Raw genomic sequence first — 13253 nt, forward strand, 5'->3', positions numbered from 1 at the left:
TCCAGACCCATTGCTACAATTCATTATTCACCTCTGTAGTTTTCTGAAAAGGATTTTACTTATGATACTGATATTGCCAACTTTTGAATCCTTTAAATGTTCATCCATTCTCATCTCCATCTCTTTCATTATGTCAAGAAGATTTTTTAAAAAATTCTTTTTCAAGCTGAGATGGTTGGTTGAGAGTAAGTTATTTGTGTTTGGAATCTCAGTAATTTATTTCTTCCAGGATAGTAGCGTCCTGGCTTGCACCTATCTTCCCTCTCCTGTTGAGGCACTTCTGGTCAGTCTTACTGGCTCAGCCACTTAGAGGGAGGACGTTGGGGAGTAAGTGCCAGAGCTGATGATCGAGTAACTGACTCCCTGTATTAGCAATTCTAAGAGGGAAGAAAGAGATGCTGCTGTGCTTTCCTGAGAATACTCTTCAGTCACTCTCTGGGAAATCTTGCAACACAAAGTTGTGTTAAATCTTTGTGGTGGGTCCATCTAGCTTCAGACCAACTTGGATCCTGAGGGCTAGATGGGAATATAAAGGTCAAGTTTCTTCAATTGCATCATGGTGTCTGGGAGAGGAGGGTGGCCAGAAAAATGCAGACTCCAATAATTAGTCACTGGTGAGAGGAAAATGTTGCCCTGAAGTGCATTATTCTAAAAAAAATTTCGGGGACTTCCCTGGCGGTCCAGTGGTTAACACTTCATGCTTCTACTGTAGAGGGCCCGGGTTTGATCCCTGGTTGGGAAACTAAGATCCCACATGCCGTGCGGCAGGGCCAAACAAATTTTTTTAAACAAAAATATTTATATTTTGAGAAGTAGCACAGAAATATTCACCTTAAAAATCATCAGACTTTGTGATTCTGCGTCCAGATTTAGTGTTATGTTTTTCTTGGATCAAAGTGAGTAAACCAGGAACTCGAATAATTTGATTCAGGGTAGATGGCTCACTTTTAGGCTTACTTTTAGGACGGAGTCTTCTGGGTTTAGAAGACAGATGTTGGGAGGGGGCGTCTACCATTCACGTCCACCACCTGTCCTGGCCCAGGCATCACAGTTCCTGAGGGTCTCGTTGCAAATCCTGATGTGGTGTCTTCCCCTTCTCTTCCATGCTTGTCCCTGTGGGCTGGCTCAGGGATGGTCCGACACAAACTGGATAGGCCTTAGGTCTGGCTCTGTCTTTGCCCACTTTGAGCTCAGAGCTGTCTCTTGGACTTAGGCATCACTGTAGCTTACTCTATAAAATTTTAAGAACCGTCCCCCCACCCCCTCCAACCCCAAATACCTTCCCATATTTAAAGCCTCCTTAATCTTTCTCTGTTTATTCTCTCCTGTCTAGTCTCCCCCTTGGTGTTGCTGTATCCCCTTGTTCAATTCTTCACCTTGCTTTTGTTATAGCTTTAGAAGTGGTTGCACCTGTTCCCAGCCTAAAAGACTATAATTGCCAACCGTTGCTTATAAGGTAGAGCCCAAATTTATTAACAACACACACAGGCTTTCAAGATGTGCCCGCAGATCACCTTTGTTTTTTAGTTTTGTTGAAGATAAAGCTTTCCTCCATATACATCTCCTCTTTATACTCTGCTCTGGCGCTCATGAACTACTCACAGTGTCTACAGGCATGCCACATCCCGACACTGCTGGGCTTTACCATCACTGTTCTCTCTGCCAGTGTGCTCTCCTGCCTCTTCTCTCCTGCTGAGCCCACCCCACCATCCAGTGCCCCACTCAACCATTGCCCCCTTGGCGGAGATTTCCCAGATTCCTCCAGGTAGCGTTATTTGCTCCTTCTGAATTCCCACAGCATTGTCCACACACTTCTATTTGGGTAGTTGTCATACCATATTCTAATTTATTTATTATCTCCATCCCATGAGTTTTTGGTAGGCAGGGACTACATCATCTTTGTATTTCCAGCATTTAGCACAGTGGTACTAACCTGGATTTTCTGGATTAATCCATAAATGACTGCCTAAAATCCCACCACAAGCAAATATCATTGCCTGGATAAAGCATTGCCTTTTTTTCTCCTATTGTTTTTTTTCCTATTGCGCCTTTGTTAAAAATAAATTGACCAGGGACTTCCCTGGTGGTGCAGTGGTTAAGAATCCGCCTGCCAATGCAGGGGACACAGTTTAGGGCCCTGGCCCGGGAAAATCCCACACGCCTTGGAGCAACTAAGCCCGTGCGCCACAACTACTGAGCCTATGCTCTAGAGCCCGCGAGCCACAACTACTGAGCCCATGTGCCACAACTACTGAAGCCTGCGTGCCTAGAGCCCATGCTCCGCAACAAGAGAAGCCATCACAGTGAGAAACCCGTGCACCGCGACAATGTGTAGGCCACGCTTGCCGCAACTAGAGAAAGCATGCGTGCAGAGAAAGAGACCCAACACAGACAAAAATAAATACATAAATAAATTATTAAAAAAATAAATTAAACATAAATATAAGGGTTTATTTCTGGATTCTCAATTCTGTTCCATTGATTATATGTCTATCCTTATGCCAGTACCATATTGTTTTTTTTAAAAAATTGAATTTAGTTGATTTACAATATTGTGTTAGTTTCAGGTGTACAGCAGTGATTCGCTAACACATATATGTTTATATATCTATATGTCTTTTTCTGATTCTTTTCCTTTATAGTTTATTACAAGATATTGAATATAGTTCCCTGTACTATACAGTAAGTCCTTGTTGTCTCACACTGTTTTGATTATTGTAGCTTTGTATAACTTTTGAAATCAGGAAATGTAACTCTTCTGACTTCATTCTTTTTTTTCAGGATTGTTTTTGCTTTTTGGAGCCCTTTGCATTTCCATCCAAATGTAATCGGCTTGCCAATTTCAGCAACAGTGTCAGCTGAGATTTTGATAGGGATTGTGTTAAATCTATAGATTGGTGTGGGGATTATCGCCACTTTCACAATATTGTGTCTCTCAATCCACGAGCATGTCATGTCTCTTCATTTACTTAGATTAATTTTCTTTGGCAGTGCTTTGCAGGTTTCAGTGCACACATCTGCACTTCTTTTGATAAATTTATCCTTAAGTAGTTTATTCTTTTTGATGTTATCATAAATAGAATTAAAAGTATTTTCTAATTGTTTATTGCCAGTATATAGAAATGCAGTTGATTTTTGTGTATTGACTTTGTATCCTACAACCTTGCCAAACTCATTTGTTACTTCCAGTTTGTGTGTGTGTGTGTGTGTGTGTGCGTGTGTGTGAATTCCTTAGGATTTTCTGCATGCAAGATCTTGTCATCTGTAAATAAAGATAGGTTTACTTCTTCCATGCTAATCTGGATGTCTTTGATTTCTTTTCCTTGTCTAATTTCCCTGGCTGGAACCTTCAGCACAACACTGAATAGTAGTGATGAGAGCAGATACATCTTTGTCTCATTCCTTTCTATTCTTTTCAAAACACAGTTACGGGCTTCCCTGGTGGCGCAGTGGTTGAGAGTCCACCTGCCATTGCAGGGGACATGGGTTCTTGTCCCGGTCCGGGAAGATCCCACATGCCGTGAAGCGGCTAGGCCCGTGAGCCATGGCCGCTGAGCCTGCGCGTCCGGAACCTGTGCTCCGCAACGGGAGAGGCCACGACAGTGAGAGGCTTGCGTACCGCAAAAAAAACAAAACACAGTTACTTCCACAGCAGTAGAAGTTTAGGTAACCAGAAAGGTCAAGTGTTCTAGGAGAGAAGGAAGGGAGAGAAAAGCTAAGAAGCAGAAAATTCAGGGTACATAGAGGGTGCCAGAGAAGAATTCTGCCTAACTCACTGTTATGTTAAGCAATGTTGGCCACACAGGAGTGGCTGAGAGCAGGAGTACAAGGTAGCTTCCCAGGTTCCATGCCTACTTCTCTTGGTCCACCCTGGGGATGGGTCCTCATGCATCTCCATACTGTTTCGCTGCCCTTCACTCAAACATGCTCCAAGGTGTCACGTGCTGTTCAAGGCTCTAGATCAGCTGATACCTCTCTGCTGTTCCCCATTTCCCTTGCTCACCAATGAAAACCATCCATTCCCATTCTGCTCTCTCCCTCCCTCACCTCCCAGTGGGAATCTGTTCTTCATTATATGGGTCTACATGGTCTAAATTGTATCTGATTTTGGCAGTAAGATCTCATTTGGCCACAATTCATATTTGTTAAAAATCGTAATTCCTGAAATAGTTTTTCCTTTTTCATAAGTACACCTAACTCAACAGGTCTCGACTAGTCAATCATGTTTCGATTCTTTGAATTTAAGAGCACAGACTCTGGAGGCTGGACTGCCTGCCTTTAAATCTTGGCTTCACCCTTGTTCTTCAGGTTCCTCGCGTGTAAAATAGGGATATAATAGTTTTCACCTTATAGGGTTGTTGTGAGGATTAAATCTGCTAATTCATGGGACATGCTTAAAACATGCTTAGCATGTAGCAAGAGCTATCTAAGTTTTTGCTATTATTATTTGGGAAAACATTCATCCCATTTCCTATGTGTAAATATTCTTATGATATTCTTATCATGGTCTTATCTTCTCAAAGGCAGTATCAGAAGTCATCACCACTGTCACCAAAGGCTTGGGAGGACATCATTTTGGTATAAGCCAGGTGGGCGTAAACCAACAACTGTGTGGTGCACAGCTGGACATCAGATGTGGGCATACTGACCAGTGATGTAAATCAATGCATCCCAGGGAATCTTTCCTTTTTGACAGTAAAGGTTGAGGTTCAGTAAAGCACATTCCCTGTCACTGTCATTAAATTCATAGCAGATATTCCAACCAAGAGGGCCGAACTTTTTTCTCTCCTAGAATAGAAAATGAAAATGGTCTTAAAGTTTGATAAAATTAATTGTGTAAAATACTGAAAACTAAAAGGTTTCTGTTGAAGTTGAACATCCTCATTGTGCAAAATCGGTTAAAATCATGACATTCAACTTGACCCAGGCTTTCAGTTTGGCTGTCACCAAACAGGGCAGGCACCTCTTCCTCCAACACTGGCCTTTTGCCAATTTCCCCAAAGAAAATTTGATATTACGAGAAAGGTGAAAATGTGATAGACTTGTCATAAGAACATTTGTTCTTCATGGTAAAATAAAATATTTCTCCATCAAAATAGGGAAAACTATCCCATCTAGAGTCTTTTGGCATAAAAGTATTGACACTAGTCACCCATCTGGTGGAGAGAGTTGCCCCCAACTCTTCTAAGAAGTCTGTCTATCACCCAGGCTTTTCAGTCATGCTTGATGTGCTGTTTACATGCTGACTTCTCTATAGTGGCCTTTTTTTTTTTTAAAACTGATACCCAGAATCTCAATTCTTGTTTCATAACTCCCCATAGTGAAATCTTTCCCTTTCTTTGTTATCTCCCTATCTCATCTAATTTCTTAATTCTAAACTATTGATTGTATCAGATGATTGGTCCCATGTTCCCTCCTCTTTTCTTAAATTTATTTTTTTATTTAAAAATTTTTAAAATTATTATTACTTTTAAAATTTATTTATTTTTGGCTGCATTGGGTCTTCATTGCTGCATGTGGGCTTTCTCTAGTTGCCGTGAGTGGTGGCTACTCTTCGTTGCAGTGCGTGGGCTTCTCATTTTGGTGGCTTCTCTTGTGCAGCAAGGGCTCTAGGTGCGCGGGCTTCAGTAGTTGTGGCTCATGGGCTCTAGAGCGTAGGCTCAGTAGTTGTGGAGCATGGGCTTAGATACTCCACAGCATGTGGGATCTTCCTGGACCAGGGCTCAAAACCATGTCCCCTGCATTGGCAGACAGATTCTTAATCACTGTGCCACCAGGGAGGTCCCTTTAAATTTATTTTTTAATTTTTATACAATTTTTAAAGGTTACACTCCATTTACAATTGTTACAAAATATTGGCTATATTCCCTGTGTTGTACAATACATCCTTGAGCCTGTCTTACACCCAATAAGTTGTACCTCCCCCTCTGCCACCCCAGATAGCCTCCCCACCCCATAACCACTACTTTGTTCTCTGTATCTGTGAGTCTGCTTCTTTTCTGTTATATTCACTAGTTTGTTGTATTTTTTAATTTTTATTTTTTATTTATTTTTTGTAATTAAATCTTTATTTATTTATTTATTTGGTTGCACTGGGTCTTAGTTGCAGCAGGCAGGCTCCTTAGTTGCGGCATGTGGGCTCCTTAGTTGTGGCATGCGAACTCTTACTTGCGGCATGCATGTGGGATCTAGTTCCCTGACCAGGGATCGAACCCCGGCTCCCTGCATTGGGAGTGCGGAGCCTTAACACTGAGCCACCAGGGAAGTCTCTGTTGTATTTTTTTTTTGTGGTATGCAGGCATCTCACTCTTGTGGCCTCTCCCGTTGCGGAGCACAGGCTCTGGATGCGCAGGGCCAGCGACCATGGCTCACGGGCCCAGCCGCTCCGTGGCATGTGGGATCTTCCCTGACCGGGGCACGAACCCGTGTCCCCTGCATCGGCAGTCGGGCTCTCAACCACTGTGCCACCAGGGGAGCCCTCTGTTGTATTTTTTTAAAACAGATTTATTATTTATTTATTTATTTATTTTTGGCTGTGTCGGGCCTTAGTTGCAGCACACGGGCTTCTCTCTAGTTGTGGCATGAGGGTTTTCTCTCTCTAGTTGTGGCGCTCAGGCTCCAGGGCCCGTGGGCTCTGTAGTTGTGGTGAGTGGGGTCCAGAGAGCGTGGGCTCTGTAGTTTGTGGCACGCAAGCTCTCTAGCTGAGGTGTGTGAGCTCAGTAGTTGTGGTGTGCAGGCTTAGTTGCCCCCGTGGCATGTGGGATCTTAGTTCCCCGACCAGGGATCGAACTGGCGTCCCCTGCATTGCAAGGCAGATTCTTTACCACTGGACCACCAGGGAAGTCCCTGTTGTATTTTTTAGATTCCACATGTAAAGTGATATCGTATAGTGTTTGTCCTTCCTTTCTCTGCCTGACATTTCACTTAGCGTAATACCCTCCAAGTCCATCCATGTTGCTGCAAATGGCAAAATTTCATTCATTTTTATGGCTGATTAGTATTCCATTGTATATATATACCACATCTTTTTTATCCATTCATCTGTTGAGGGACACTTAGGTTGGTCTATATCTTGGCAACTGTACCATGTTTCCTCCTCTCCATCTCAAAATTTCCCTAAATCTTAAACCATCCCTCATCTCAGCTGCTTTTGTTAATAGAACAAAGGCCTCCCACTGGGAGCCCCAATCCCAGCCTCTCTGATCTCCTCTAGGACCTTGTTTACTTATTTATCCCACATTTTGCATCTTTAATCTTTGTTTCTTCTCTACTGATTCTTCATCTGCAGACCACACACATTTGAAAACCAGGCAGCCTGTCTAATCAAGACCCCATACAGAGATATGGAGCTGGAGTCAGAATTCTGGTACAAGGGCCACAGGATGGACACCAGATCAGGGCAGTGAGGTCTGAACAGAGGGGGAAAGGAGTGCCCAGTACGAGGCCACAGGATGGGCACCAGATCAGGGCAGTGAGGTCTGAACAGAGGGGGAAAGGAGTGCCCAGTTGAAGGCCACTTTTCAGGGGACTTGGAGCTCTAATCACAGGGAGGAAGCTGTCAAGGGTCTAAGCCCACTCCAACAGGAGCAGGTGAGAGTGAAATTATTGTAAGAAAAATGAAGACTTGCCGACTGACAAGATATATATGTGTAAAGGAGGAAGAATAAAAATAATCCTGAAACAGTGTAGGTGATTGAGAGAATGGGGCCACCGATTTCAGGAGCAGACTCTGGAAGGGAAGCAGATTTTGTGAGTGAAGCACAGCTGTGGAGATCAATTTCGTGCTCTTGAATTTGACCTACTGCATTCAACCAGGAGAGGTGTTCCTTAGGTCAGAGCAGAGCTGGGAGGCAAAGCTGTGAGATACAGAGGCAAGGGATGTACAGAGATCAGGGACTGAGTTGAAACAACTTGGGTTCAGACAGAACAGGGCCCTCAGCATTTCACAATGCCATTTGTAAGCTTTTATTTAATTCTTTTTATCGATTTATTTTTAACCTAATACACTTCTTGTCTCTATTAAAATACAAATTGAGTGTACCTGAACAATTGCATGGAAGAAACACATGCCGAATATTATTTGTCTCCATTTTCTTCCAAGTATGTTTTCTTCAAAAAATGAAGGTGTCATTTCGGTAAATGCTCGTCTGATATTTGCACGTAAACCTTTTGGAGGCTCATTGGTTACCTGTAGAGACACCCGCGGCAGAGAGGGTGGTTGTACAGATACGCGTTATTTCCGAATAACACAAATGGGCTGAAGCCAGTGAGGGGACGTAAATAACCAACGCCTGGGAGGCATTCCTGCCCTGTTTGCGCCTGCTGTGTATCTTGCTTGGCCTCAGTCTCTGGAGAATAGGGGGTCCTCAGACCTATAGTGTGTGAACCACCTCAACAAGAACCTCAGACACTTCCATTTGGGGTCCATTTCTCTAAACATGGACCAGAAAGGATGCTCAGGCTTTCTGCACTGGATTTTCTGGTCATCTCGACATACGGCATCACCCCACACTTTGCCTTGATGATACAGGGCAGACAGGGAAGAGGCATCCCTGGTTCCTGAGTGATCATTCATATGCAGAGGCTTCCCACATATTGGAAACTTCCAGCCTTGCAATCCAGCAACCATACCCCCTGTGGGCCTTCCTGTTTCCCAAGTGCTGAAATATTCTCTTAACTCTGGGAGGGGTTCTGTACTCATTCCTCTGCATCCTTGACGTTTTCTTATAGAGGGGAAGAGTGGAGGTGTTGAACGACCAGCAGCACTAGGGCACGTAAGGATGGGCAATGGCCTGGGAAATTCTTTCCCCGCTCACTCTCCGGTGAAGGGACACTGACTCCCGCTTCCCCACCTGGGCCACCCGGACTCTGACACAACCTGGCACAAGCCTGGGCTTCCTGGACCCACTCGGCGAACACCCTGAGGCCAATCATGTTACAGGCCAACCATACGTTACCTTGACAGAATTTTGAAGAACTGTAACAGGAAATGTATTACTAGGCATGGAACTTAAAAAAAGTCGAAATGTGTCCTTGATAACAATATCTGTTTAAAACAAAGACAAAACGACAAAAAAGGAAAATGCATACCTCTTAGTAACACTTTTCTGTAAGAAATAATTATTATAGCATAGCAAAAAAAATATGCTGTAAGTTCTGTTTAAAGACTAGGTTTTCTATTTTAAGTATTTTATGTTGTAACATCTTCTAGAATGGAGGTGAGGGGACTCTTTACAGAAGCTCTTCACACAAGTCAGTTTGGCAGTCTAGAGGCTGGCACATTTGAGTAAAGAAATTACTCAATTATTTTCTCAATTATTCAGTTTAATTTCACGTTAATTTTCAATACATGATAGAGATGCTAAGAGCCTTTCCTCTGAAATTGGGAAAATTTTCAATTGAAAGAGAGGACAGTTACTACATTTACGCTCAAGAAGGGGTTTTAGGTTTTGTTTGTTTTTATTTATTTTTAATTTTTTTAGCCATTCAATTTAAGGAAAATTGCGTGAACATGGCCAGAAAGCCCTCTGGAGAAAAAAGAAATTTGTCCCTTCTGCAGAGATGTTGCAAAGGGAGCTCAGGGAGCAGGGAAACAGAGACCTCACATACAGCATCAAGAAGTTAAGTCAATATACGCTTCCTTTCTGAGCTGTGGACAGAGAACCTAAGAAAGAACAAGCTCCATTCCAGGTTCAAAAGGCCAAAGCAGAGCTGGGAAAATCATTGATCGCATCACAGGAAGACACAGGCATCATCGAAGGAGGCCTTTCTTGGCATTGGTCTCTAAGTACAAGTGACGGTGTTTCTCCAACACTCTTGGCTTGCTCCCTCCGAGGCAGGACCCGGGCACTAGCTGTTCCTTCTACCTGAATGCTCTTCCTTTAGACTCCCTTACTTTCTTCAAGTGTTGGTCAAATGCCACCTTCTCAAAGAGGTCTATCTAGACCACCCCATTTAAAACTGCTATCCACCCTTCTTCCTCACCCCCATTCCATCCCAAACTTTCTGTTTCTCCTTACTTTCCTTTTAATTTTTTCCAAAGCACCGAACACATTCTATCATACCTTATAAATTACTTATTTGTTATGTAGTTTGTTTATTGTCTCTCTCCCCTCACTAGCATGTAAGCTCAATGAGGGCAGATGACTATGGTTATTTTGTTCACCAACATACCCTAAGCATCTAGAACAATGCATGGTACGCGGTAGATTCTCGAATATTTATTAAATGAATGACTGCAGATTAAAGCTGAATTTATGCTTCTTGGTTTGGTAATCTAAATTCATGAGCTATATTAAATAGCTAAAATTTAAAGTTAATTCTAGTACAATTCTAGAAAAGCACTAAAGTTGCTTGTATGGTAAAAACTATTAGGCATAAGTCAAAATCATCAAAGTCTTAGGGCTAATGATTTCATTAACCAAAAGAACCAAAGAGTGAAAAAGGCCAGGTTTAGAGAAGCATTTTTTTAAAGTACCTTTTCTCTTATAATTGCAAAAGCATCAAGAATCTTAACTTTCATAGACGTCATAGAAGTTTAGGGCTGGAATGGAATTAGAAATCATCTTAGTTGTGGGACTTCTAGCAATGACGTTATGCAGTCATTTTATTGCGGGGGAAACTGAGGTCCAGAGAAGAGGCGTGATATGTACAGTCAGGAAGTGGTGGGGGTGAAACTCTAATCAGGTCTTAGAATTTCAAGCCCAGAGGGTTTTTTTCTTCCTCTCTCTCTTTTTTCTTTCATTCACTTTCTCTTTTCAGTTTATTACCTGAATGTATTTTTTTTTTTTCTGGTTCAAGTTAAACATGAGAACTCAAATGGTTAAGTTAATAAACAATTGTAACGAGGGCCAGGAGAGGATTTTTCTAGCCACTTAAACACTTAAAATCCATCAACACCTTCGTTGGCTTCCATAGCCCATCCAGCCTCCTTGAAGGTCTGGCACTCTTGTCCAGGTCATTGTGAAGCTGAACTACAGGTCCATACTTGGAAGGCTCACACAGTACCACTGCAGCAAACTGCTTTTTAGATGACTTCCCAGCATTTTTTTTCCTAATTATAATCCTAATCAGGATTAGGAACAGTGGTAAAGAACTTCTTGTCATTTTTCTTTAATTATGTAAATAGAAATAAGCCACAGGCCCAGCGGGAAGCAAGCCATCTCTTATTTGCATCGCAAAGAGTGGAAAGAGTGGAGATTCTGGATGGCAGGAAAGAGTGGAGATTCTGGATGGTAGATGCTAATGACTATCTATCCTTGATGGAAGCAGCCTGCAGAAGACAGGGCAGGGGATACCCAGGGAATGAGGGGCCTTCTAGGGGAAGGCTGCTAAGCCCTGGTTGTGGCTTGGTAACCAGTGCAGGCTGGCCGCACTGTAAAGGAGCATCTCTTCAAACTTAATAGGTAGCAATGAGGAAAGTCACATGCAAGATCATGTGCATATCTCTCACCTTCCTAGAAAGCCCTCTGTGGTCAGGGCAAAAAGGAGGACCCCAGAGAAAGGGCCCTGGATATCCCAGGCTGGGTATCCTCCTTCATGGCTTCCAGGGAGAGTGGTAAAGTGGGGTGCACACAGCTTATTACCAATAATACAGTTCCTAAGGTTTCAACTGTTTTTACACTATTATATAAAAATGAGTAGATTCTAAGTCCACTTCTTCTCTCTTTGCAGTCCGTTATACTTTCTTGAGTGGGAAAGAAGGTGGTGATATTATAGTTAGTGGTGGCAACCATGACTCATGCTGGGCACCCCCATGAGTGTGTGTGTGTGTGTGTGTGTGTGTGTGTGACTATGAGACACATGTGAAGGTTGATTGTCATGTGGGTTACAGAGGATAAAAAGTGGTAAAACACTACTCTGAGAATTGGTTCTAATTTGAACCTTGTTCCTGAACTTCTCTCATTCTGTAGCGAAAGATTTAATTTCCTTGTTTTGTCCTAAGTCCAGTTTCTATTTCTTTTCATCATGCCTAGATATAATTTAGTTTGAATTCGAATGGCCTCCCATAGAAGGCAACATGAAACAGAAATGATCCAGGGGATCATACCTTCAGCTTGGAGTCTGAACATCTTTATTTGAATCTGGGTTGTGTAACTTAACTACACCCCTCTAGATCTCAAATTTCTCCTTTTTAATATGGGTAAAACAATGCCAACAATAAATAATTATTACAAGGATTGGATTCAATAAGAAAGGCCACGCGAAAAAGTTATTATACAAATGCTATGTGCTCCACATACTTGAATCTGTGAAGGTTTTAATTAGCTCCTCCATTGCCAACATCCAAGAAACAGCAAGATGGCAGTTTTGCAAAAATACCCAGTTTCCTGATTTCATTGCATCTTTGATCATTCTTTCAGCAATCGGCCCTTGTCCTTGCCCCAGGGAAATTGACTGCACCCTGAATTGAACAACAACAACAATGAAATGCTGTTTAATATTATTTTTAAGCAATGCAAGTATCAAGAAATGTAAATATGGTAGGCTCTTGCCTAGCATATGCACGCATTTCAAATCCTCATTCTGATAGATGTGCAAATGTTTTTTCTTATTTTCTTGTTTTTAAAAATAGTTTTTACTATAACACACAGAAGTGCAAAAAACAAATTTATGGTTCTTTGAATTATCTCAGATAAACATCTGTGGTTGAAAAGAGAACTTTGCCAACACTCCAGGGACATTTCTCCTATGCCCCTTTCTACTCCAATCATTTTCCCTTCCTCCATCCTGAAGGTATCCATGGTCCTGATTCCAACGCTATAGGTCAGTTTTTAAAAAAACTTTTGAAAAATTGAAGTGTAACATATTTACAAAAGTACACAATCATTAGTGTATGGCTTAATGAGTTCTCCTAAAGGGAATGTACGCATGTAGCACCATATAGGGCAAAAAAAAAAAAAAAAAAAGAACATTACTAGCACCCTCCCAATCAGTATCCTTCCTTATTCTCAAAGGCAACAACTATTTTGAATCCTAACACCATAGATTAATTTTGCTTGTTTTTGAATTTATATAAATGGAATCAAATAGCATATATATTTTTATATTTGGTCTATTTCGATCAACAATATTTCTTTAGATTAATTCATATTATTGTGTGTCATTGTAGTTCATTTTCATTGCTGAATAATATTCCACTGTGTGCTTATATCCCAATTCATTCATCCATTCTGCTCTTGATGGACATTTGGGTTATTTCTGGTTCTTAGTTGTTGCAAACCATGCTGCCATAAACATTCCATAGATGTCTC

At 41.9% G+C, this 13253-nt stretch overlaps 1 protein-coding gene across 1 annotated transcript in view; it reads right to left on the reverse strand.

The window, feature by feature from the left end:
- Nucleotides 1–13253, reverse strand: part of DNAH6 (dynein axonemal heavy chain 6) — a 291757-nt gene that overhangs the window by 25329 nt on the left and 253175 nt on the right. Inside the window, 4 exon segments of the mRNA XM_030837528.2 lie at nt 4650–4788; nt 8042–8188; nt 8958–9046; nt 12243–12403. Coding sequence (XP_030693388.2) covers nt 4650–4788; nt 8042–8188; nt 8958–9046; nt 12243–12403 — 536 coding nt within the window.

The sequence above is a fragment of the Globicephala melas genome, chromosome 12 (genome assembly GCF_963455315.2).
Source record: "Globicephala melas chromosome 12, mGloMel1.2, whole genome shotgun sequence".
Classification (NCBI taxonomy): domain Eukaryota; kingdom Metazoa; phylum Chordata; class Mammalia; order Artiodactyla; family Delphinidae; genus Globicephala; species Globicephala melas.